At 41.3% G+C, this 27,128-nt stretch overlaps 1 protein-coding gene across 3 annotated transcripts in view; it reads left to right on the plus strand.

Annotated features, from left to right (window-relative positions):
- Nucleotides 1-297: 297 nt before the first annotated feature.
- ST6GALNAC5 (ST6 N-acetylgalactosaminide alpha-2,6-sialyltransferase 5) overlaps nt 298-27,128 on the plus strand; it is a 140,402-nt gene continuing 113,571 nt past the window's right edge. The window contains exons 1-2 of one of the 3 annotated variants that reach the window (XM_053592563.1): nt 298-586; nt 1,394-1,618. In XM_053592563.1, coding sequence (XP_053448538.1) covers nt 572-586; nt 1,394-1,618 — 240 coding nt within the window. In that variant the 5' untranslated portion in view covers nt 298-571. The remainder of the gene's footprint in view (nt 587-1,393; nt 1,619-27,128) is intronic. The other 2 variants (XM_053592564.1, XM_053592565.1) reach the window with 2 other exon arrangements.

The raw sequence follows: 27,128 nt of genomic DNA on the forward strand, positions 1-27,128 counted from the left end.
ATTTAGATTTCTCCATTCTGTGAACATAATTGCAAAAGCTATAAATAGAGCTATTGGCATTTAGGAGGCTGCTTGTTTTTATCAAAATCACAAAACAGAAAATTTAGTTTGCCAATTTTCAAATGCCTATTGCGTTCAGAATCAACCAGGCTCTCCTTCCTTTTTGCTAGATGACTTCTTAAAAGACAAATACGCACTCAGACTAAGGTGGGTACACTGGCCCTGTGAACTCCCGCTCAGAAATTTCGGTCTGCTGAAAAGATTGTAATTGGGGGGCGGGGACGGGGGTGTAGAGGTCTTTAGGACCCAGCAGGCGGCGGCAGGCGGCAGTTGTGTGGATCGCTGAGAGACTACGAGGGTCCGGTTCAGTTTTAATTCTGTCTCTAATCTCCGCCACGGCGGCGCTTCCCGGGTCCGGCGGCTCCTGCAGCTCCCTCGCCCGCTCAGCCGCTGCTGGCCGCCCGGCGGGGCTCAGAGCCGCCTCTGCCCCGTCACCCACCATGGAAACCCTCCAAGAAAAAGTGACCCCGGACGCGCGTGCCTGAGGATTCCGGGAAAAGAGGTGCCCAAAATGAAGACCTTGATGGTGAGTCAGGTGTCGCAACTCCCGTGGGCAAGGCGGGGGTCCCCGGGCTCCGCGTCCCCGGGGCGCAGCGGGGAGCTTCGGGGCGCCTACCCCTGCTCCGCGAGATCGCCTGTTACAAAGGGACAACTTTCCACCTGCTCCGGGTCCCCACCAGCTCCCCCTGGCTCGGAACGCCAGAGCCAGGATGGAAACGGGGGCTGCCTCGGCTCCTGGATCTCGGGCGAGGTCCGAGGTTGGCTGAGAGCCGGAGGAGCGGCGGCAGAGTGGGCAGCCGGCGCCGGGGATGGGGACCGCCCGAAAGCAACAGCCTGACAACTACTAAGAGGGGCGGGGAAGGGGGAACCTTTGAAGACTTTCTTGGTTTCCTTGTCGGATTTCAAACTTGTAAAGATCACCTAGGTAGAGAGAGCCCCAGGGGCCCAGGAAAGGAAAGGTGAGAGGGCTGAAGATTCCAGCCGCTCGGCCGGAGCAGAGGGACCCCTCGCGCAAATCCCGGCCCGCAGCCCCTGCCTCTGCTCCGGCGCGCTCACCCCGGCGCCGCGCACCACCTGTCCTCCTCCCGGAGATCTGGGCGGCGGCGGGGGCGACGGCGGCGGCTTCAGAGAGCGGCGACGCGCCGGGAGCATCCCCTGCCGTACGCGCGGGGACTGTGCCTCTGCCCTGGCTGCGCACGGCGGGGCTAGGGCGCGGGACACCCGGAACCCCCACCGTCCCCTCCAGTGTGACCCGAGCGCAGGTGTCCCCGCCGGGCGCGCTCCTCCCGGGTCCGCGCTCAGCCTCTGTCCTCTGCTCTCTCCCGCCCCGCAGCGCCATGGTCTGGCAGTGTGTTTAGCGCTCACCACCATGTGCACCAGCTTGTTGCTCGTATACAGCAGCCTTGGCGGCCAGAAGGAGCGGTCCCCGCAGCAGCAGCAGCAACAGCAGGCGACCGGCAGCTCGCAGCCGGCGGCGGAAAGCAGCCCCCAGCCGCGGCCCGGGGCCCCCGCGGGACCGCGGCCGCTGGACGGGTACCTTGGCGTGGCGGACCACAAGGTGATGGCCAGCCCGCCACCCTGCCTGCGACGCCCGCGCACCTGAACCTTCCCTCTTCCCCGGGGCTGGGAGGTGCCGTGAGTAGGCGCCCTTCGGAGGCTGGAAAGCGGAGTGGACCCCCTGGGCGGTGGGCTAGTTTCTATTTGGTAGGGGTTATTATTTGGAGAAGGATGCAAAGTTTTTCAGGAAATAGGGGTGAGGTGAGTGGACCCCAAAGCCTAATTTTCTAACAGAACCAGCCCGGGGAACTAGAATCCTCCGGTCCCCAGAATTGCAGGTGCAGTGGACCTGGGGTTCCTGAAGCCTCGGGTTTGACAGCCGAGTCGCCCCCTAGGTGGGAGCAGGCTGGGGATGGCACCAGTAGCGTTGCCCGGCAGGATGGAAGCGCTTGGGTTGAGTCTCCCAGCCCCGGGGAGCGGTGCCCGGGCAGGGGTGGGAGGCTTGAGGCGCAAACTCATCTTCCAGCGGCAGACAGCCTGCTCTCCTTTGCCTTCTGGGAAGCTGCTGCCTGCTTTGGCTAATAATTAATAAGACGAATTTTTAAAAATTGAGCCTCCTTTCTCTGGAATAATAGATCTCTGGTTTCAGTGTGTGGAGCCTCTGGGAGAATGCTAACCAAGTTTCCTGATTCTGGATATATCTTAATATGGTTTAAAAGTATCCTTAGATATTTGCGGCTGCTAATATATTTTTATTAAAACACAATTCCACCCTGCATCTTCTCTGTAAAGGTAGAGGATTTTCTTGAAATCTCCGAACTAGTCTACTTTTCATTTTACTAAATTTTGTGGTTGTGAACAGTAACATTTAGCAGATGCTCCTTGTCTGTGAAAAGATTAGTCTTACCAGGCATAAAAAAGCCAAACTTTTTTTAAAAAGTGACTATCAAAACATTGCCCCTCACCTGTGGGAGCCACTCACTTCTCAGGATTTAAAGTACAGGGCGGTGCTTGTGGCTCAAAGGAGTAGGGCGACAGCCCTATATGCCAGAGGTGGTGGGTTCAAACCCAGCCCCGGCCAAAAACCACACACACACACACACACACACACAGAAAAGATTTAAAGGGCACAAGAGAATTTAAGGCAGGACTCTGCCTTGGGGATCTTTAAATGCCTGAGGGAAAAACAATATACCATGAAATATGTATAAAGAGGTTAGCTGATAAATACGAATGCTGTATGTGGTTAGATGCTGGATATAAACAGTACTGCAGGGGTGACGAGATGGGAGAGATTACGCCCTTGAAAGGATCAAGGAAAGTTTACTTGAAAAGGTGGAACTTGCCCTGGAAGAATTCAGGGAAGCAAAAAAGAGGAAGTGATTTTTTTTTTTTTTTTGCAGAACTGGGATGGGGGTTGGGTGGGGTATGGGTAGACTATTAAAATCCCAAAGCAGAGAGCCATCAGTTTTACTATTACAGCTTCGGTTTTCTCTCTTAGTTGATGATTGATTACATACTTTGTATCTGCACATGCAACCCCCTCTTAGACCCCCCCCCCAATAAGGACTGGAGTTATGGGAAAGTTCGGACGTTGACTGCAGGCTGTGGATGGATGCGATATTTATGTGCCACCAGCGGGTGATGGATATATTGAACTTGCAGATTTTCATGGCTGTTGCTTAGTGGAAATAGCTAACACTTCTGAAGCTTTGATTAATGGGGGTGTCAAAAGGTAAATTCACTGAAAGCTTCGATCTGCTTTTGGGCCGATATCCCTAATACTTTTCTCCTTACGTTCTAGGTCCAGACAGACACCAGCTATTGATAGCTTAATACAAAGCATAAGGCTCCCATGCTCATTGTCAGAACAAGTTTTATTCACACAAATATACTTGATTCCATTTTCAATATATCAGACCCTTATTACATTCAAATGAAGAACAGCCTTTTTTATTTTTTGGAAAAAACGTTGAAAGTCTGTGGGGAATTGAAATAATCTGTAGGAAGAGGGTTTTAAAAACTATGAAATGCTATATGAATGATAAATATTGTATAAATGTCATTGGAATTCTTATCAGGGGCAGATATGTACAGATAATTATCAATATCAAATGAAATTCTTTTGTGGAAAATCAACATCTCACAAAATTCCATGCCCAAAGGTTTCAGAGGAGCTGACCTCACCCCAGCAAAGGATCCAATGTCGATCTTGAAATTTATGCCTCCTCTCTAGACATCATCCCAATTGTCCCACCAAGCTAAATGTAAACTCTATTCAAAATGCATTCATTGATCCTCTTTGCTGCTACCATTTAGCTGACCAGAAATTGGGCCAAGATCCATTTCCCACGGCCATTTGAAGGTTCGTGATGAAGGGTTGTTTATGTTCTCTCCAAAAGTTGCTGTTTACTTAGGTTTATTTGCAATCTTCTACACTCTCCCTTAGGCAGAGGTAGAAATCATTTGTTAGAATATTTCTAGGAATGTTTTTTCAATTATAAAAGATTGAGAGAGCAAGAAATGAACACTTTATTCTTACACTATTGCCAGATGATACTCGGATTGTTTTTTTTTTTCCACTCTCACATCAGGCCTCAGAAAAAGTATAGGATATGCTGAGCATGGTGACTACCAGCCATATGCTGCTGCATATTGGATCAGAATTCCAACAGACTTTTTATTTGCCATTGACTTACAGAGTCTGGAGAGAGTTACAGATATTATCTAGGAAAATGTTCACACATCTCTAGCAGGAGGTCCCAAAGACTGATAAATATGTAGTGTTTATGTTCAGTTACATGATGTTATTAATGTTATAAGTCCAAGATTAAATTCAACAGGTGGTCCTAATCCCTAGCACCTGAATTTCACAAACTGCAGCCTGTCTGCAATGATAGTCTTGTCTCCAGGCCGCAGACTGTTACTGTTAAGATTAAATCACTATGTGCTTTTGTTGAACGATGAGCTACAAGGAAGTCAGTGATGAGCAGCATGGGTTGAAGTTTAAATATCCCTTTCCACGGTCGTATTCCTTACGTCCTCTTTCACAAACGATGTGAGCTGCAACTGTAATTCCAGGATGACTAAACGAAGGCTATTCCAAGATTCTCAAGATAATGAAGGCATTTCATTTTCTGTAAGATGGGGTCTTTCTCTTCTTTCCCAATCCCTCTCCCAGATCTTTTCCCACCAACGTTCCACCATCTCATTTCTATCTTATCGCACGTCTGTCACGGCAGCGACTCCATCTCTATTCTGCCATTATTCTCCTGGAAGCCATTTGATTGGAAGCCATTGATCTCTAACCAGGTTGGCCAGGCACAAGTAGAGAAGGCTTTGCATTTAGAACTTCAGCGTAACGTATAACCAAAGTCAGACAAGCAGGCACACGCCCACACACGCACACGCTCTTATTAAATCCAGCAACCCTCAGAGGGAAACTCCAGATCTTCACAGCCGTGTGGAGGGAGTCAGGGGACGTGATTGGGATTCCGGTCTAGATCTGGTCTGCATAGATAAAGTCATTTGCCATCTGGTGCACCCTGTGAAATGAGACTGTGAGCAGATTCCCATGTCCAGGGGACAGACCCTTATCACAGAAGGCCCACTGTCACCTGGGATGCCCTTTTCTGAGACAGCTTAAGGAAGAGCAGTGATCAATGGTTCCTGAAGCTAAGCAGCTATCTTCTCACTTCAGAAGCAGCCCCCAGGGAGGGGCTTCACACATACCAATAACGTGCCTGTCCTTGACTCATTTTTTCTTTAGTTGCCCGGTTACTGAGACAAATGAAAACTGCTTAGTGGGAATAATAGTAGTATTAATAATAATAATTGGTAGATGTCCAGTCAGAGTGATAAGAAAAATCAATGCAGCAATTGAAAATTGCAATTTCAATGCAATTGAAAAATAATCTAAAACGAGAATTGAAGTACATGCTATGTAATTTATTTTGAAGTTATGGAATAAGTATCCCTCTTTTAGAAAAGTATCTAAGTTCTCAAATACAGGGTCACACCATTTTATTTGACCTGATTTTATGACATTTGAGTCATCCGATGAATGATAAATCAATGATAACTCAAGGAAATTCAAAGTGAGTTAATTTGCAGTACCAAGAACTATGAAATAAACTATTTTTCATGAGTGAGGAGTTACAATCATAAGGTTACTTTTAACGGAAGTGTTTGTATAACATTTATTAAACATATAACCCTCCTTAACTCCATGACAGCAAGGAATGTATTTTCAGCTTCCCACAGAGGTCATCCCAAGCTAGCTCCATCGTCTTGTACCTGGTAGATGAGTTTGACCAGTCTCCCTCTCAAGTTCCAGACATTCTGGCTTTCTGGCTGATCCTTAGACACCCATTCTTCCCCAGGACCTTTGCATCTGCTGTTCTCTCTTCCTGGAAAGCTCTTCCCCCAAGGTCTTTTGCATGGTTGGTCCCTTCTGGTCTTTTAATTGTCAGCTCACGTGCTCCCTCTCAAGTTCCAGACATTCTGGCTTTCTGGCTGATCCTCAGACACCCATTCTGCCCCAGGACCTTTGCATCTGCTGTTCTCTCTTCCTGGAAAGCTCTTCCCCCAAGGTCTTTTGCATGGTTGGTTCCTTCTGGTCTTTTAATTATCAGCTAACATGTCATCTTCTTGTAGACCTCACTCTAAATCAAGGGTTTTCAGCCTTTTTAAAATCACAGCACACTTGAACCTATAGCTAAACTTCCATGGCACACTTAAACTATGTTGATCAGAAAAAATAGTTCAAAAATATATACTTACTGTACTTTGAACTTCATTCAACAATAATTACTTAATGATCTTTAAAATTTTTCGTGGTACACCTGACATCCTCTCATACACACTAGTGTGCCTCGGCACACTGCTTGAAAATCACTACTCTAAGTAGCCCCCTCCTCAACAGTACTTCTTGTCACACATTAGCCTGTTTCATTGTCCTTATGACACTCAACAATATCTGAGACAATGTTAAAATTTATTCGGCTATTGTCTACCCTCCCCTGCAACTAGAATCTAAGGGTTGTGAGGGCAAAGTCTTTGTACATTTTGTTGACCAGTTTAGTCTTGGGACCTAGAACATACCTGGCATTCAGTAGGCACACAATAAGTAGTTATTGAAGAAAAAACAATGGGGGTGGAGGCTCGAAGCCCAAGGCTACTTAACCTATGCTATGGTAAGTCAACTTGTTTCTCTGCAAGAAACACCAGCACAGAACTAGGCCCTAGTAAGCCTCATTTTTCCTAAGTTTATTTTGCTAGAAAAAAAAAAAGTAATAATAATAATAGAGAGGAAGAGGAGGAAATGATTTAAGACAAAAGAATATACATGAATGGGATTAAGGAATCTTAGTTTAACAAACTTCCCTTGTTAATTCTTATACATATTCAAGTTTGTGACACACTGTTTAAAATGTCATTACAAATTGTAATTCTATAGCTAATTGGTTTCCAGGTTTTTTAATTAATTACAGACATTAGCAAATACTCACTGAAGGCTGAATAGTTTCAACCTTGGGCATTCTAGAGGAAGAATACAGTCCTACCACCCCTCAAAGAACCTTGATCTAATTGGGCAGAAAAGATGAAGAAGTAAGAAAAGTTAAAGAAGAAGGCAAATGCTAAATAATACTATGAAACCAGGAAACAATAAATTAAGGCACTGGCACTTAAAATGGAGGTAATTCCTGTGATCTTTCTTCTTTTATAAAATAAGTGAAATACTATTATTACTTTAAAAGTTTGCAAAGCTTTCAAACTAACATTTTATTAGCCCCGTAGATGTGTTTGTTTGTGGGTATTACATCCAATGAATCACTAGGAAGCAACTTGGATATCAAAGCAACTTAAAACTGGATTGATTTTAAATTGTAGGTCTTTTTCTGCTTTTCCGGTGGCATGACATAGTATCTCCTGGACTGTTGAAGTTGAACCTGGTTTTCAGCTATCTTTGTAACATGTGGTGACCATTTTAACCAAGCTAAATCTCATAACTCATGCTATGATGCATGTGAATATAAATGTGTTGGCCAGAAAATATTTGCAATTAGGTCTATTCTAGAAAACATGACACCTGTTGTAGAGATGAATTTTCATAATCTCTAGGGTCATGTGGCAGTGCAGTGTAATTCCTGTCCTACAAATAAAACGATAAAGGGAGATTAAAAAATGAGAAAGGGCTTTGAAAAGTTAAAACTCATTATTAATGAACAAATCATTCCAGAACGCCTCCCATTCACCTATTACGTACTCTTTGAGTAGCTGTGTAGGGTCTTAGGTATAGGAAGACAAGGAATGATTATCTCTTAAATAATATTGTCACCCATACCGTTGAATTTGATTCAAGAGAAGAATTCCCTTGGGAGGCAGTGAATTTATGATCAGTTGATTGGTAAAATTTGAGGGTATGTGCATTTATGAGATGTACTCAGATTCTTCTCTACAAGCTCTTTTAGTCTCAAACACTTAGTCTGGTCCTGGGACAAATAAATATTTTTATTGCATGCTCTATTCGATATAGTTTCTCAAATAAAAGTCACAAGGATGCATATTCTCAGCTTAGACAACCCATCTGCAGGGAAGCCTTCCCTGACTTATAGCCTAGGTTTGATCTGAGCTATATCTTTTGTCTTCATAGCTGGGATCCCACGATAATACTTATTCTAGTTTATTGTTATTTCTTATCTAAAATTGTCACCTTCCCCCACTAAACAATGAGCTCTTGGAGGCTGGGGATTTCTTTCCACATTTTTTGTCATTGTATTCTCAGCCTTTAACATAATGCCTGGCATATAATGAGTCTCCAATTAATACCTGTGCAATAAATGAGCAGTTCTATATAAGGATTTAAAATTTCTTCCAAAATCAGCCTACTCCAGAGTTTCTGACCATTAGGAGTTACTGAAAAGGAATAACTGCACACCATAAACATCGGTTTCTCCTGCCGCAATTTGTAGTTCTGTAACTAATTCATCTCTACCTTCTTGTACTAATCAGATCTCTTAAAACGTACTCAGAATTTTAGAGCCGGAAGGAAAATTTAAAAATCATCAAAAGGAATTCACAAGTGGTTGTGTGATTTTTCCCAAGGTTGCTAGTTAGTGGCAGAGCTGGGGGTGAAATGTGGGTCTCTGATGTGAACATCATTACTATAAGGGAAATTTCATGCTAATATCCTTGAAGGAGGGACTCAACATGATTTGGACAGAATTTATTAAAATTAAGAGCCTAGGCCTTCCCAGTTATTGGAAAGAAATAAATATTTAAACACCTTATTATTCTGAAATGAATATGAGAATATGCCTCTGGATGGTTAAAAAGAACCTTCCACCAGTGGGTACTCCAGAGGCTGCACAAAATACATGATACTGGTGTAATTGGACCAATTTGCAAATCAGAGTAGATTTTTGCCTTTAAAAAGTAAACCAAGCCGAAAGAGTGTCATCTTTAATTATTTCCAGAAAGTGCTATGACCAGACCACTCATTTAGCTGAATTACCTTTTCCACAGTGGGGAAGAACATCATCAGGAGACTCAGTTAACCAAGTGTTTGAAGAACCGCCATTCTGCAAATATCATTGACTCCCCCTAAATTCTGAGATGTAATACTCTGGGATGGAATTACTTTAAGCAAATAAAAAACCATTTTACCTATGGTAGGGAAAACTAACCTTGATCATTGCTGTAGCTCAGAATGAACAGGAAACTTCTTTATTACTTTCTCTTAATGACTAAGGGGGTGTCTGTAGAGTTCCTCACAGAATCTGAGCACATTCTAGCGGACTGAAATGCAGTGTTAAACAATTTTTAATAAGAAAGCGTACTCTGGAAATTAATTGCACATAGGGGACATCTCCAGTGACTGAACTGCAAGCATTATTGCATGTTCAACTTAGCAGATCTGTTCCTGTTCCTTGAGTGTTTCCAGTGGCTTCCCATGGCCTAGAGGATTAACTTCAGACTCCTTGGGAAGGCTTCCAAGACCCCACAGGGTCTGCCTGGCCTGTTCTCCAACCCTCACTCCAGCTGGTCCCAGCCCCAGGCTCCACCCACCCAGAAAACACAGCTTACTGTCACTTCCCTTCCTTTACTTCAGCAAGGAATACCTTTTCCGCTTCTAGCCACCAGCTAGAGAATTAATCATTCATTAAGATCTTGCCAAAGCATCTCCTTTCTGAAGTTTTCCCAGCTCTTTATGCACAGCAAACCCAACATTCTCTTGTGCCATCCGCACATCAGTCAGTCATATTGGCTGAGCACCTACTATGTGTCAGACACAGGGGAGGAACCGAGGTGAAGGACCTGGTTGGTCCCTGCCATTAGGAAAACCAGGAGAGGAAATCAATGTGATAATTTATTACTTTAGTGTTTGGTAAGTGCAAAGATTTTCTGTGCATCTTATACAGGCTTCTCATCATACAATGATGCACTGTTTGTCTGTCTTCACGCTGTCTCTCTTCCTTCTCCAGTCCAAGAATATAACTTGTCTATCTTGATATCTCCAGAACTTAAAACTGTATCTCAGACCCATCTGAGCTCAGTAAATCTTTGTTGAATGTGGAGTGGGCAGAGTCCTGCTGTAAAATTACAGTAATACGAAAAGATTTGACCAAACCTGGCTAATAGATACATTAATTACAGGAATGGAAAGGGACAAAAAGTAGGGGCAGAAAGATGTCACGTGTGTGTTGTACATATCTTTGATTTCTGCAACTCATTTAAATACAGAGCAACACTTGCTGACGTTTCCAGAATGGTTGACCAGATGTTGAGATGCAACACTGCCCCGTAGGCGAGGACAATACAGTGTTGTGGGAGGCGGGGGGACATGCCCAAGTTTATTCCTTGTTAAAAGCTCTTTGGCAAGTCATAGAACTCCTAGCATTGAGGTTGGCTGACCCAGGAGGTAACCAATGACTGCGATGTGAGCCCTGACTCTAGGAAACCTACATCTACTGGGAGAGGCAAAGAAACAGATATAAAATTATAAGAGACAGGTTTTTAGCCTGAAATAAACACTGGGGAGGTCTTTAAAAAGTAAAGTAGAGGAGTAACTCCATCACATGTGTGTTTCAATGGCTCACTGTGGCTTTGGTGTGGCAGAGGTTGGAGTAGTTCTGGGTCATGGGAAGAGGGACCAGTTAGCCGACCGCTGCTGTGGTCTGACTAAGTGACACTGGTGGCCAGAGTATAACAAGCCCAAGGTTTCTGCCTGCTCTGAATTTCTGTGACTGCCCACCCGCTGGTTTCTGTGCAGACAGTCTGAATATAGTTTCTCCAACAGCAGAAAGTTTATGGTTCAAGATTGCCTCAAAATAGTTGGTGAAAAGTCTGAGGATGATCCCAGATGGACTTTGACTTTGTCTAATTTTGAACCTTGCTGTGTATCTCAATACCACATAGTGACTTGAGCAAAACAGTGGTGTTCTGGTTACAGCAGAAGCAAGCCATTTGTGGAGACTCTGAAATGCATATGGGGAACAACAGGAGCTAAACCCTTCCCCTGGGGCAGGGCCAGTGGGGTGTGGAATAAGTGTTCTGGCGGAAACTCTATAACGTAACAGTTCTATGGGGCACGCCCGGGGAAGAGGGGAGACTTTATGTTAGAAAAAAGCTGGGGAGACTTTAGTGAGGAGACTGTAACATAATAAATCTTACCAGGCATAAATCTGTCCCGAGTATCCCATAGAGAGTGGTTTTTCTCTCCTTTCATTTCCTGCACACCTACAGAGAAAGTAATTATCATTCTTTTAAATCACTTAAGTTCGGTAACAACTCCTAAAGAAAGTAAAGTTTCCATCTCAGTTGCATCAGAAGGAAATTGGTCATTAAGGAGTATAAAATTTGTCAAGAAAGAATATGGTTTCAAAAGCTTTTGATTGGAAGCAAAAATGTGTACATCTGAATGAACTCTAGTTTATGGGGCCCATATTTGGAGTTACATGGCAAAGTCACACCTGCCAGGCCACATTGTCCCACATTACCTGAGTGGTGTCTGCCTTCCACTCTGTGCTGGAACCATAAAGCAGGTTTACTTCATTTTCATTCTGCTTGTACAAGTTTTGAACAATCAAGGCACAGGGGGTGACAATGTGCCGCTTGTATGCCAGAACACAGAAAAGGGAAGGAAGATGGCAGGAACTCACATGTCCCCCTCTGCCGATCCAGCCACCCTGGCTGAAGCTTCACCCTGGTGCCGTCACCATCACTAATCCTGTGAAGAACAATGCCCATTCCTTTCATGAACACTGGATGTGGTTTGGGACTGAGCTTGCAATGTGATGGTTTTTTAATCCAAACGTTCAGAAATAAAAGTCAGAAAAAAGATGTTGCAGAGAATAGTGTCCCAACTGAATGAGCCTGCGGTAGTGAACTTTTGTGCTGCTGTTATGGGTACCACAGACTGGGTGATTTACAAAGAACAGGAATTTCTTTCTCACTGTCTGGAGTCTGAAAGTCCAAGATCGAGGCACCAGCACTTGGTTCCTGATAAGGGCTGCCTTCTCCAGAGGGAAAGAAGGCTACATGCTCACTGGCTGAAGGTGGAAAGGCAAGAAAAGAACAAATTCTTCCCATGGAGCCTTTGAAGGGGCACCTAATTCCACTCTCCAGAAAGGAGCTCTCACCCTCTAAACATCTCTTAAAGTCTCCGTCTCCATCTCTTGATGCCTTGGCCACACCTGCATTTTGGAAGGAACACATTCAAACCACAGCAGATAAAGGTAACCCAGAGCCAAGAATAAGGACCAGAGTGAGAAGGACCACTAGATGCTCTTTAATTTTCATCAAAGCCTGGACTAACAGGCACCACCCCAACACCTGGCTAGTTTTTCTATTCTTTTGCATTTTTTGGCTGGGGCTAGGTTTGAACCCGCCACCTCCAGCATATGGGGCCAAGTGCCTTACTCCTTTGAGCCATAGGCGCTGCCCTACTAGTTTTCCTATTTTTAGTAAATAAGGGTCTCATTCTTGCTCAGGCTAGTCTCAAACTCCTGAGCTCACCCTCCCCCATCTTCCAGAGTGCTAGAATTATAGGTGTAAGCCAGTACACCTGGCCATATTTAAGTTTTGTAAGTCATTCCAAATAGTCCCTTAATCTTTCTCACCTCTTTTCTCCAAAGCCCTTCCGGTCAATCAGTAGCCACAGTATCCTCCTGTGACCTCACACAGATGATCACCATCACCAGGGTCAGGGAGGTGTAAAAAGACATCAACAGCCTCACATTGGCCTTATTTTCTGTTCTTCTGCTCAGAGATGGAATTCCACCCATAAATAGTGCAGATCTGATTTCCTGACCATATATAGCACAGGTTTACTTTGACATAATCATCTTTCCTAAAAAGACATGTACAACACCAATAGAGTTACCACCCTTTTCTGAATTTATTTTTCATCTTCTCATTGTATAAAACATTTTAATGCCTTTATCTTATTTTAGCCCAATTTATTGAATTCTATACCTAGATTCTTCTCTCTTCTTTAATAATAAGGATTCTCTGAGCGGCCTACATTTCTCCCGCTTTTCAAATACGTGCTATTATACCTTGATTTTGATGTGACCCCAGAACCGCCCAGTATTCTTCCAGTCCCTGGGTGGAGTAATTCTGCCATTAGAGACAGTGGGGCCTGCCTCTCCAATGATGGCCAACTAGCCGTGAATGTATTTTGAGTGTGTTATTTGGCGGCTTCTAAGTAAAAAGATAAGTCTGAGGACGCACGAGATCTTTGCCAACAAGCTCTTCTCACATGTCCTCCGTGTTGCCACCCAAGCTCTTCATCCTCTAGCCTGAAGAGCCTCTGAGAACTTCCCATTTGGGGGGAAATTATTTCATTGTGATAACATAAATCTAACAAAATTTTTTCTATTTTAATCATTTTCATTTTTAAGTGTACAGTTAAGTGGCATTGACCTCAGTTACAGTGTGCAACCATCATCACTACATATTTCTGAATGTGTTCATCATCTCCAGCAGAGACTCTGTGCACTCACAGTTCACGTATTAATGTGCCCATCCCCGCTCCTACACCTGTTCCCGGAGCCTCTGGTGACAGTCTACATACAGGCCACATACCTGCTAATTCTTTTACCCTCTGTCTTCATTTAGGAAAGATTTTCAAATTTCAAAGATTTCATCTGACCTATTCCAGTTATGGCTTAGATCAGAATAATTCTTGTGTTCATTTTTATTGTTTTAATTATTGCTAATTAAAACAATTAATTAAATCTTCACTAAATAAAAAATGGGTACTATGATGCTGCTGGAGACATTTTTATGGGTAATGTTTGACAGACATCCACCCACTTTCATTATTTCCAACTTTTAAAAATAGAAGTGGATTCTCTGTTTGTCTGCTTATTTTTCCATTCCCACCCCCTCCCCGAGATTATTTTTCCTAAATTCTATTTTATCACCATCTCAAATTTTTCTCCTTCTATGTCCCCCCCCGCACCACACACACACACACACACACTGAAGCAGTGATCACCAGCCCCTTCTAAGCAGTAGTGCACGCAAACCGTCAAGGTGTTTGAACACAGTGGCTATTTCTTTCAAGGACTTGGGGCAAGGAATGAAGAAAAATGCTTTCCTTGGGGTGTGAACAGTGTTAGACACAACAGTGTGTGTTTAGGATTATAAATCACCGCGCAACAGAATGACAGAGGTATCAATGTGGGCATTGATGTAACTTGTGTGATTGTGATATGACGCCACTTGAAATAAGGCTTCTCAAACATTCACAGTGCATGTGAATTGCCTGAGGGAGATAATTAAAATACAGATTCTGAATCTTTAGTCCTGAGAGATACTGCTGCCATTGGCTTAAGATTCATATTTTGAGTAGCGAAATTTAAAGCTCTTCTGTGTGTGTCCTATCTGGATATAGGTGTATGCTATATAATGCTGTGTATGTCCTATCTGGATATAGCTATCCACTGTTAATTTAAAATTACAGTCATTGTTTTTTAAAAGTAATGTTTTTAGTTCATTTACATTTATTTTTATTTTTGCTGTGTGTTACTGATCTTTGGGGATTTTTTCCCCTATAATTTAAACATTGGTTTTGCATTTGACACTTCCCGTGCTTTTGGTTTTTTAGTCTCCTTTCCTTTATTTTCCCAGATTTCTGTTTGCCCTCCTCATATTCTATATTTTAATTTATACTACTTTGCAAATTAAACTCTTGCTTTCTATTCTTTTAATATTATTCTTGAGATTTTTAACATGCTTATTACCAAAGTCTTAAGTTAATTAATATACCAGGGGTGCCAAAAAATGTATACGCACTTTAAGAGATGTTATCTATGTATTACTTTTGAAGTTGAATTTAATTAGATAGCAACGTGCAGTGTAATGGTCACTCAAAAGATGGTGTTGATGGAAAGAGTGCTAGCAGCAGACTGCAACAGGCAGGCCAATCAAGGAAAAGGACAGAAGTGTGGTTGTCATCAGAGTGGAGCACAAGACCATTGAGAAGTGGTATTCGAGATTTGAGAACGCTATGGAAGTGCAGTGACAGTGGAGGTGTGAGTGTGCAACAGAACCTCCAACACACCTGACAACAGCCTGCATCTGTGTCAAGCGTGAGACACACAGCACTGTGTGTCATGTGCACCAGGGAAGGTCTAGGAGGCCCCACCCAGTAACAAGTCCTGCTTCTTCTGCTGTGGTGTCGAGACAAGTCACACAATTGCCACTGAGTCTACCAAACAATGAGTACATGAGACAGGAGTTAGCAGAATAAGCATGGGACCATTCTTAAAACAGCCAAATGGGAAGTTTTCATCCCAAGATTACTACGCACACCAGGACTTGAGAGCTACGTTGATGAGAATTTGCTGGGACAATGAATAGGATAAAGAGGTGAGGTTGAGTTTCCCCCACATTCTCCTCATTAACACCCCTTGACTTCTACCCTCAAGGACCTTAAAAGTTTATGGTAGATAACCAGCCAACTGGAGGTACTTAAGGAAGAAATTAAATCTATGCTGGCAGGGATACAAGGGAACACTTTGATCAATGTTGCTCTAGCAGGAGTTTGCCATGATCCCAAGTGTCTGGACACTGATGGTGACCACTCTGAGCACCTCTTGTAATTAAGGAAGTCAAACTCAACTTGTATGCCTCTTTTGTTATTGGTATATATTGAATGTCATAATTTTTATACAGTTTTTTGCCTTTCATCAAACATATACATTTTTGGCACCCTCTGTATTTTAAACTTATTTTGTACATCTGAAAAATTACAATTGTATACATTTATTATGTACTACGTCATGTTCTGATAGATGTATATATTGTGGAATGGCTAAATCAAACAAATTAATATATTTATTACCTCACATACTTATCTTTTGTGTGTGTGTGGTGAGAACACCTAAAGTCTACCCTGATAGCAATTTTCGACTCTAAGATATATTGTCGTTAACAATAGTTATCGTAAATGTACCATAGACCTCTTGAACTTACTCCTCCTAACTGAAATTTTGTGCCCTTTGACTCGCATCTCTCCAATCCCCTTGCCCCTGATCTGTGGTAACCACTATTGTACTCTCCCCTTCAACTATTTTAGACTCCACCTATAAGTAAGCTAATTGACATCTTTATCCTCCCAGATAACTCAAGGACTGTAGCCCTTCAACCCTAGTCAGCCTGAACACTAATCTCTACATGCCTTTGTAGTGCAATATTTTAGTCCTCTGGATTAGGCCTTACAAGTTGGGTATCAGCATTATTATTGTTGCTGTTTCAGATAGTCAATATTGATATAGATTTGCTGAATGTTACCCATTTCTTTGCTGCCATTCCTTCTTGAAACTTAGATCTCCTATCTTTCTTCCTGAAATATAATTTTTAGTAAGTCCACTGATGAAGTTCAGTTAGTGGTACACATAGCTTTGGTTTCCCTGAAAATATCTTTATTTTGTCCATGTCATTTATTTTTTTGTTTCGTGTTTTGAAAATGTAATTCCTGTGTTTTCTCCCTGTCATTGTTGATATTGTTTTGTTTGCTATCAGGCTAATTGTGATTCCTTTTTTGGTACACTATCCAATTCTCCTTATGCTCTTCTCTTACACTGTTTTATTCATTTTTCACACTAGGATGCATTCTGGGCAATTTCTTCTGATCTTTCAGCTTAACTAACCATCTGTTCATTTATGTCTAGTCTGATCTTCAACAAATTCGTCTAGTGCTTTCCCCACTATTTTATTTTAATAATTCTGTTTATCATTTTTACATATCTTTTGAATTATTTTTCATAGTCTCCTCTTCCTTACATACATTTTCTTTCTGTATCTGATAACTTCAATATCTCAAAGCTTTGTAGGTCTAAGTTTTGTTTGTTTTGTACTGAATTCATTCAAAGAAACATATTTCTGTATATGTTTTGTTTGTGCTTGGGGAGGGATTTATATGTTTATCATGTCTCCATGTGATCTGGACTATGTCCTTGGGGTTCTTTAGTAACCAATATTGAAAACGCATTCCTCCAAGGAAAGATTGCATTTGCTTTCTCCAGGCTCCTAAGGGGTCCTATCAACTAAGAACTAAGCCTTTACTAAAATAAGCCTACACTTTCTGCACATGTGCCAAAGGTGCAAATACAAATGATAAATCTACAGGATTTCCATGAGTTCTCAACTCTTAATAAAGAGGCAAAGAATTTTTCCCATCTTCATCCAGAACTAAGGACAAAAGAGACAGATTGCCTTTTCCTTTCCCTGTGTTAGCTGGATCGTGCCTCTCGCCCCTCCACAGAGCTGTTGAAATACAAGGCTGTCAGTTAAACAATCAACAGTTACCTTTTGAACGGTAGCTGTCTTCATTGCCCACCTATGCTAGATTTATATTCCAGCTTCATTTATTGAGCTCTATGGGTTTCCCCTACTTGTTAACTTGCATAATTAAAAAAAATTTTTTAATGTTTTACCAGCTTTTTAGTAATTCAGTAATGCCACTTCTTGTATCAATGGCAAAATTTTAAATGTTATTCTTTTAATTGGTAAGTGATTTTTTAATTGGTAAGTGCTTCGTATGGTTAATTTAGAAATGCAGAAAATAAAAGAATAAAACAAAAATCTTCAGGAGTTTTATGATCTAGAGACAGAATAACCATTGTAAGAATTTTGGAATTTTTTTCTATGTACATTTCACATAATGAGATCATACATATACTATATATATGTATATATACATGTATATCAATTTAAGAATAACTAAAAGATAGTCCCAAAGGGAAGGTGAAGTATTACATTGTGAGGCTGGCAGCGAACATCAAGTCTTTCCAAATGAATATCTCAATCCTTGTGTCATTCAATATAAATTGGTTTTGAATGTGGTCATGATTCATCATGTATATTTTTAATAATAAGACTGAACTTTATACAGTCTTCTCTTTGTGGATGTACAGGTTTTTGTTTGGGACACATGTCTTCTTGTCTCTTGGGTATAAACCCAACAGTGGACTTTCTGGATCATACAGTGACCCAAGGCTTAAACTTTTTGTGGAACTGCCAAATGGCCGCACCAGCTTACAGTCCACTAGTAACAGACATTCAAATTCATCTACATCCTTGCCAAAGCATGTTGCGATCTGTCCTGTTTACTTTTAGCCTTCCTAATGGTGCAAAGTAGTGCCTGGTGTGGGTTTGATGTGTGTTTCTGTCATGAATAATGCTGCTGTGCATATTTTCACGTGCTTATTGTCCATCTGTGAATCTTTTGTGGAAAAATATCTATTCAGATCTTCTGCTCATTTTTTAATTATATTATTTGTTTTCATTGTTGAGTTGTGTTTTTTATATATTCTGGACACAAGACCCATATGAAATATATAATTTTCAAATTACTTTTTCTCATGTGGAATTGACTTTTCACTTTCTTGATGTTGTTCTTTGAAGCACAGCAGATTTTAATTTTGATGATGCTAACTGATTTCTCATTTGTGCTTTGGTATCTTTTCTAAGATACTATAACCTAATCTGAGATGATGAAGAATTATTCCCACATTTTCTTCTGAAAGTTTTATGGTTTTAGCTATTCTATTTAGGCCTATTATCCACTTTGCATTAGCTTTGTCTATGATGTGATATAAAAGTCCAACTTTATCTCTTGCGTGTAGATATGGAGTTGTCTGGGCATCATTAGTTGAAAAGATTATTCTCTCCCCTATTCAATTGTCTTGGCATTCTTGTCAAAAATAAATTGGAAATATATATGTCTGTGTGTGTGTGTAGTCAGTTCTATTTACTGTCACTCGGCATAGCAGGCATCTTATTATAAACAGGTTATTACAAACTTAAAACTGACATGGACAATGATTATCACTAGCCATGGGAAAGAATAATGATCTGTTATTTCCAAAGATTCTGTGGCGATGCCTATGCAGTTGAGAATTTGTGCGGTTTATACAGACTAAGAATAGGTCTGCTTTGAAGAGTCTTGAGTCAGTAGCTAAAAGGTTGTAAAATTTCTCAAGTCTCTTGGAGCTCACACTTGCAAGAAGCTGCTTTCACAACTCAGTACATGACAGTCTCAAATAAAAGTGCTCCCGTGAGAGTGTTACTATGGACAGAAAAAGAGACTGCACTTCTTTTATTGCTGCTATTGTTATTTAAAGCTTCTTTGTTTCTTGACGGTTGTTGTTGTTTTAAAAGATGGCATTTTGCAGCAGGCAGCAGCACCTGAAGATGGATCTTAACTGAAAAGAGCCATGTGTAGGACAGTTTTTCCTCTTTGGTCCCAGTGATTTTCCATGTACCCTGGAAGGCGTCCATTGTTACTTGAAACAGTGAAGATAAATGTGGTTTCTGATACTCATCTTTATGAATAGTCCATATGTTTATGGGTCGGACTAAAACAAAAGCACTCTTTCAAGTTTCCTTTCCATTCTAGGAACATCTAAATGAATTTTAAATATTCTACCCAAATTGATCTGACTCCTAAATAAAACATAGCATGTCTGAAGACTCTTTGGCAATACCACACAATCGCATATTGTTAAAAACAGGATGGTCACTTACAGCCGATATAGAGAAAATCTAGGAAAGAAGAAACAAATCAACTTTTTTTAAGATCTGGAGTCCTTTCAGCAACAAACCAAGTACACAGGGTAACCGCAGTGAACATAATCAAATTTCTCTTTTTAAGTTTTTGTGCCTCTAGTTGTGCAGAGGGAAGGAAGATTAAAACGTGCAACTGGGTAGGGAGTGCCTCTTTGAGTTATGTCCCCAAATGAATCCACATGTGTGCCTCCCTCACCATAACTCGCTTGCTCTCTCTGGCGAGTATCATGTGCTACCGTGTTGGGGTTCATTACTGTGACCCCAAGAATGTGAGGTTCTTCCGCAGCAGACTTCTGACCTCAATGTCATTTCTGTATCCATTCTTTAATTTACCCCTGTAGTCTTGGCAGGCATAGGGAATATCACAATGGGAAAAGATGTAGATCCTGCCCTCAAGGATTATGTAGGGATTGGAGACCCACAGCTCGGAAGACAGCCTGGCATAGAGTGAGTGTTCAGGGAATGTTTGTTAATAGGGAAGGAAGGAAAAAGGAAGGATAAGAAGGAGGGGGAAAAGGATAGGCAGGGATTCCAACCCTCATACTAGGGAAAAATGAAAGCAGAATATTAAGACACAGAAACGGTATAAAAGAGAAGAAAAGAGGAGTTAAAGAAAGCATAGAAACCAGAAGAGGAAAATTGTAGTGTAATGCTTAAGTGTCTTTGGAGATGGACTGGATGTGAATCTTAGATCTGCCATTCACTGGCTGTGGCTTGGGGCAATTTACTTACTTAATTATTATTATTGCTATTATCATTATTTTGTTAACCAAATTTATTTTTAAACATTATGGCTACATTGTAGTTGTACATATTTATGGGATTTATGTGCTAATTTGATACAGGCATTACAAGGGCTATCATTACCAAATCAGAGTAATTGGGGTATTCATCACCTCAAGCATTTATTACTTCTTTATGTTAGGAACAAAAAATACAATTAGACAGGCGGAATCAGATCTAGTGTTCACTAGCACAGGAGAGCAACGATAGTTAACAATAATTTATTCTATATTTTGAAATAACTGAAAGAGTGAAATTGGAACTTCAATTATTTATGACCCTCAATTTCCTGTATAATAAGCAAAGAGCAACAGTATCCACCTCATTGGATTATTGGAAGTATTTAATAAGATGACGTATACCACTGGAGTACAATACCCAGCACATAGGAAGAACTCAGGAAATATTAGTCCTTAATAGAAGATGTATCTGATACTTCATTTTTCTTTAGCCCTGAAATGTGTCCATGGCACAAAAATGTAAACATTTTCAAATTAGTCCTAGGTGGATTTTTAAATTTGTCTTCCCTTTGGAAATAGTTTCAAGACAATGCTGTCATGGAAAGTGTCTGCAGAAGAAACTATATATTTTTTATACCATTTGCCTTTCTAAAATCTGTCAAATCTCTGAAGTCTCTCCCTTGACCTTCCCGGAAACTTTAGTAGAATCTGAATTATCATAAAACTTTTTGACGTTTGCTTTGAACCTACTCTGGAGCTGCATGAATGAGGTCTCTGGGTAACTGACCTGTTGACCCAAACAGATCCCTTCCAGTGTAAAGAATATGACCTCCTTCCTGCCACCATCCCTGTGGCATCGGTGTCCAGGATCCTAAGGAGTTCTGTTTGGGGATTTATGACCAAAGTCAGCCAAGTGTAGGTAATGATGTCAGGTGACGTGGGAATTTGGAGCACAGAAGAGGCAGGGGGGATCCTTAGGCAAGGAAACTTTATATCCAGCTGTACCCAATGAGCCTTCCCTGTAGACTTGATAAGCACCCCATTGTCCTTTGTCACTCAGTAATTGAGGTCACACTCAAAGAGAAAAAAAACTCTTTATCACTCACAATGTCATTTTTCGGCAGTGCAGCTTCATAAGTGCAGACACTGATGTTCTGACAGTTGATCCAGACGCTTTAAAATGCTGGCATAGACCCTGCAGGTGGTAGGCATGTGATGAAAGTGCTCTGGACTGGGATAAGTATGGGATTTGCTTGAGATGTGAAAATAGATGAATAAGTTCTGGTGTTTACACCACAGCCATTAGTAATAACCAGAACTTTAGATTCCCAAATAGAATTAGTAAAGGTTGTATAGAATACAACACACTGGGATATTCATTTCTCAGAGAAACCATTAGCGTTAGCCCAGGATTAGAATGTAACTTGGCAAAATAAAATGTTTACCAAGTCTGCCATAAAGAGGATCCGATTATTTGTGCAAACGCACAATTTATTAGGATTTTAATAAATTCCCTTGATACGGAGTCAGAGCAGTTGAACCCGCTCACATTGAACAAAATGAAAGCAGGAAAGTGGCCATTCTAATCTCCAAAGTGAACAAACTCATAAGAATAATGACTTAAAATCCTAATTTTTACGTTTTGCAAATAGGAATAACTTCTTAATATATGTTTATTTCCTCAGTGATAAAATAATAACCATCATTGGGCAACTAACTATGCCCTGGCTCAGCATTTGCCTCAAGGGGGCAGCACTGAGGTCATCGCCAGCCCAGGAAGCAGCAAGTAGTGTTAATTGTGGGTTAACACCTCAATTTTTTTGTGGAAGAATCAGAGTCAGGTGGGTTAGAATTGAGAATCTAGAAATGAATCTATGTGTCTATGGTCACCTAAGTTTAACAAGGGTGCCAAGACAATTCAATGGAGACAGAATATTCTTTTAATACATGGTGTTGAGATGGCTGTATATCCACATGTAAAAGAATAAGATTCAACCTTTGTCTCATATCATATGTAAAAATTGACTCAAAATGGATTAAAGATGTAAAACTAAGATGAACGTCACTGTAAACCCGTGAAACTCCAGAGGACTTAGATCTATGTGCCCTTAAATTTGGCAGTAGAACCTTAGTCATGACAACAAAAGTGTGAGCAACAAAAGAAAAAGTAAATTGATTTTCATCAAAATTGAATTTTTCACTTCAAAGGACACCATCAAGAAAATGAAAAGACAACCCAGAAAATGAGAACAAATATTTGTAAGTTATACATCTCATATAAGACTTGTATCCAGACTATATAAAGAGCACATACAACTTAATAATAAAAAGGCAAGTAACTGAATTTAAAAATGGGCAAAGGATTTCAGTAGACAAATCTCCATAAAATGGACGATAAGCATGTGAAAAGATTCCCAACGCCATTATCATCAGAGAAATGCAAATCAGAGCCACAGTGAGAAACCCTTTCATACCCTCTAACATGGCTGTATTCAAAAAGAGATGAGTGTTGGCAAGGATGTGAAGAAATTAGACCTCCCATACATTGTTAGTGGAAATGTAAAATGGAACTACCACTCAGCAAAACAGCTTGGCTGTTCCTCAGATGTTTACACATAGAGCTATCATATGGCCCAGAAATTTGACTCCAAGGTACCCTGTTTCCCCAAAAATAAGACAGTGTCTTATTTTAAGGTTTGCTCCCACAGATGTGCTAGGTCTTATTTTCAGGGGACGTCTTATCTTTCCTGTAAGTAGGTCTTATTTTCAGAGGATGTCTTATTTTCGGGGAAGCGGTATATACTCACATAAATAAAAATATCTAGTTCAAAAAAAAAACCTTATACACTAATGTTTATGGCATCATTACTCCTACTAGCTAAAAGGTGGAAGCAACCTAAATGTCCCTCAGCTGTTGAATGGTTAAACATGTGGCATATCTATGCAATTAAAAGGTATTTGTCCATTAAAGGAATGAAGTACGGTACTGATCACTGCTACAATCGGGATGGACCTTGAAACCATGAAACCGTCACCCTGTAGTAAAGAATGCAGTCAGGAAAGGCCACAGATTATATGATTCCATGTATCTGAAACATCCAGAATAGGCAAACGTACAGAAACAAACGACCAAGGGAAGGTTGGGTAGGAGAGTGCCGGGTCATGGGCACAGGGTTTCGTCTTGAAGTGATAACAATGTTCTCAAATTGACTGTGGTGACAGTTCTTACAAATTTCTGAATATACCAAAAACCATTCAGTGGTACACTTTAGTGGGTAAATTCATATAATCGAGAATTATCTCTCCATAAAGCTGTTGGAATAATAAAACAGAAATAGGAAGCTCTCAGCAGGCCCAGGCTGCCAGCTCCTTGCCTATTCCAGGGGAGGAATTCCACCTGACTACTTGGACTGTAAACAGACAGAAGGTAATTTTCCTGGAGAAAGGGTGAATAGAAGTCAACTACAAGGTCCTCAGGGTCATTAATGGGTTTTTCCAAAGAGAACGTTATATCAGAGCTCAGTTGGGCAGAGGAATCGGAAGCAACTCAAATTCCTGGTGGAAGGTGCCGGTGACAGGCATCCGTACATCTATTCAAAAGCATGTACAAGAACGTTCATAAAATACCACTGAGTAGCTCCAAATATCCATCAGTAGTGGAACAAATCAATCATGGTTATTCAATATGGCAGCAAGAATGAACTAGAAAAGCACACGATATGAATGAATCTCCCCAATCTAATGTTAAACTAAAATACATTCTTGAAAATACAGACTGTATGGGGCGGCGCCTGTGGCTCAGCGGGTAGGGCGCCGGTCCCATATGCCGGAGGTGGCAGGTTCAAACCCAGCCCCGGCCAAATTAAAAAAAAAAAAAAAAAAAAGAAAATACAGACTGTATGATTTCATTTGTAGAAAGTTCAAAATCAGGTTAAAGGAATCTATGTTGCAGGAAGACAGATGAGTGCTGATCCTCGTTGGGGGAGGAGGAGGAGTTTCGGGTGCAGACAGCGTTCTGTGTCTTGATCTGGGTGCTGTTTGCATGAGGCGTCCTCTGGATGACAGTTCACTGAGCTGTGCAACTGGTACTAATGCCCCTTTCCTATGTAAGTTATACTTTGGCAAAAGTGAAAAGAAACGGTGAAGAGTTTTGTTTACTTTCTCTAGAGATAGGCAGCAAATAACATTTCTCTAATGTAGGGCTAGAGGTTTTGCCCAAGGATGGTGTGGAGGGATAACCACCGTGCATGGGAGGAACAGACTCCCCCTTCCGGCTTAGCCATTCCACTCTCGTTACGTCAGAAGCAAACTGCCCCGTGGCTGTTCCTATATCAGGTAAGCAGTGGTTGTGGTCATTCTCTGTAGCATGGGTTAGGCTGAGATGACCTCCCCCCACCCCAGATTTGTAGGCAGTGATACAAGTAGGGTAGGGAACAAGACTGTGTTTCTGTACTGTGTGCCCACATTCAAATCAGAGACCATCCTCATTCGTGTTCATTATTTACTAAGAAATGTAGTTGTTAATTATCAGGGAACTGTTCTTCAAACTGTGATTGAGGAAAGGGGTTTTCTTTGAGTTTTGTGTAACGCTAAAACTCTGTGCTATGAATAAAAATAATTTTTTCACTCAGAAAGACAAAACTTTCGCATTGCAAAGTCCTTTTCACAGAATCCAACCTTAACTTCTTAAGTCAGTCTTTTGCAAATTGGAGTCCGTGTATGAATTACCAAGAACATCTCTCAAATAAATGCACTAGGGTGTGTTTAGATGTGTTCGCTGTGTGCAGGAAAGTTTGAAGGAAGGGAGTGATACATTCATTTCCCTCATTTTCTGCAATCGTTCCTTAGAGCTTTATGATGTGTTTAACTGGTTTTCAAATGGAGAATGGTGCCTTCTATGTGCTTTAGTGAAATACCTACTCTCATAAGTATGCAGAAAGTTAGCGTGACCTCACTGCTAAAAGGAAACAAAATGCTCTGGTCTTAAATTTATTTGTCATTTTGGGGGAGGAAAAACCATAATGAGGCCTTCCTTTTCTTTTTCTTAACTGAAGAGAAGCAAATGATATTTAAGCTGTTATCTAGCAATACAAAAATTCAAGGTGATATAAAAAAAAAAAAAAAAAAGAGCCTGCCAAAATCCCTTCCTACCGGGCACTAATATATCCAAGTTAAAAGCCTTTTCAAGATGGAGAAGATGCCAGGAAAAGTCGCACAGCCCCTAACCACAGGGAGCTCCTCAGAATAAAGCCACTTATCAAGGTTTCTCAGCCTGTGCTTGTTGGCGACATTTCTTGGGAACCATTTCCTCCATAGGGGAAGTAAAGAGGTGGTATCTTTTATGACAATTGCTGGAGGTGAAGTAAGAATTTGCATTGAGAAAGGCAGTGAAAATAATACCTGAACTTTTGAACTTCCCGATCAGATAATTATTCTTGAAAGTGTGTATAAAATGGGAAAAGAGAATTAATGCCACTTAAAGAGTTGAATTTTAGAGGAATACCATCATTAAATAGAGTACTCCTCCTATAATTTTTTGATTGTTGAATACAGGCATGACAAGAATTTTATAAAGATGCTTCTGACAGATAAGACGAAGTATAAACACAAAGTTCTCTTAAATAGTAAGGTGTATGTGTTTGGAAATTGAACTTGTCTCTTTGGCTTAGAAGTGTGTTATAAGTAATGCAGGAAAGACATCGGTCTATATCCCCACCCCAGGTCTTTGTCCTGAGCTGCAGATCTGTGTATCCAGTTACTAACGAGGCACATCCCCTGGAATGCCCCAGAGGTACCCTCATTCTCCATGTTCAAAATAAAACTCATCATCTCAGCCTTCTGCTAATACAAATTGGTCCTTTACTAAAGTTTCTTATGTCTATTAACCAGTTTCCAAAGTTGTATATGTAGGGATTGTCCTTGGACCCTGCCATCTCTCATACCATGCCCCACCCCCCACTCACCCACCTCCCACACATCCCGAGAATGCACCCACTTTCTCCATCTCACTCTCCCCATCTCCACTGTTCCCCATCTGGAAGCGACCAACCCGCATTCCTTTACTTGACTCCCACAAACATTCTTCCTGGGCTGTCTACTCTATTGCTTCTTTTAAGCCGTTCCCACCAGAGGGATCGTTCTAAGATCCACTCTCATTTGATCATTTATCTACCAAACCCGTTCTTCGATTTCTATTGTTCTTAGGATGAAATTGTTCACATGGTTTCTAGGATTCTATCATGATCCCAACCCTGCTTCCTGCGCCAGCTGCTGCGGACCTCCCTGCTCCTACAGGCTCTGAGTAAGACTCCACCCTCTTTGTCCCAGTAACAGGCAGAAAAAACAGTGAGGCAGCAGGCCGTCAGGTTTGCTAACAGTCCAAGTCAACTCATAAAAGCTACCAAGTCCAAGACAAAGGTTCTTTTCTGTGACATGATGGTGACAAATAGCACAGACATCTAGTTGATTTTCTCTGGCTACAACTGCACTAGTGAGAAAAAACCCTTCTGCACAATTGCTTACATCACCAGACTCTGGGCAACTCCTTTAGTTTACCACTCAAAGGCTTCCCCACATCATATCACTCTTTGGGCTACATTCAGATCCTCCCGACTCCGCCCAGGGTCCACAATACCCTATGCCTGGGTACCATGTGCTTCATTCACGTGAGGTTTGCTCCTTCCCAGCATGAGGAGGGTGCCATGACTGGGATCATGAAGACAGGTACTTGCAGGTAGCCTTTCC

This window comes from Nycticebus coucang, chromosome 5 (assembly GCF_027406575.1).
Source record: "Nycticebus coucang isolate mNycCou1 chromosome 5, mNycCou1.pri, whole genome shotgun sequence".
Lineage (NCBI taxonomy): Eukaryota > Metazoa > Chordata > Mammalia > Primates > Lorisidae > Nycticebus > Nycticebus coucang.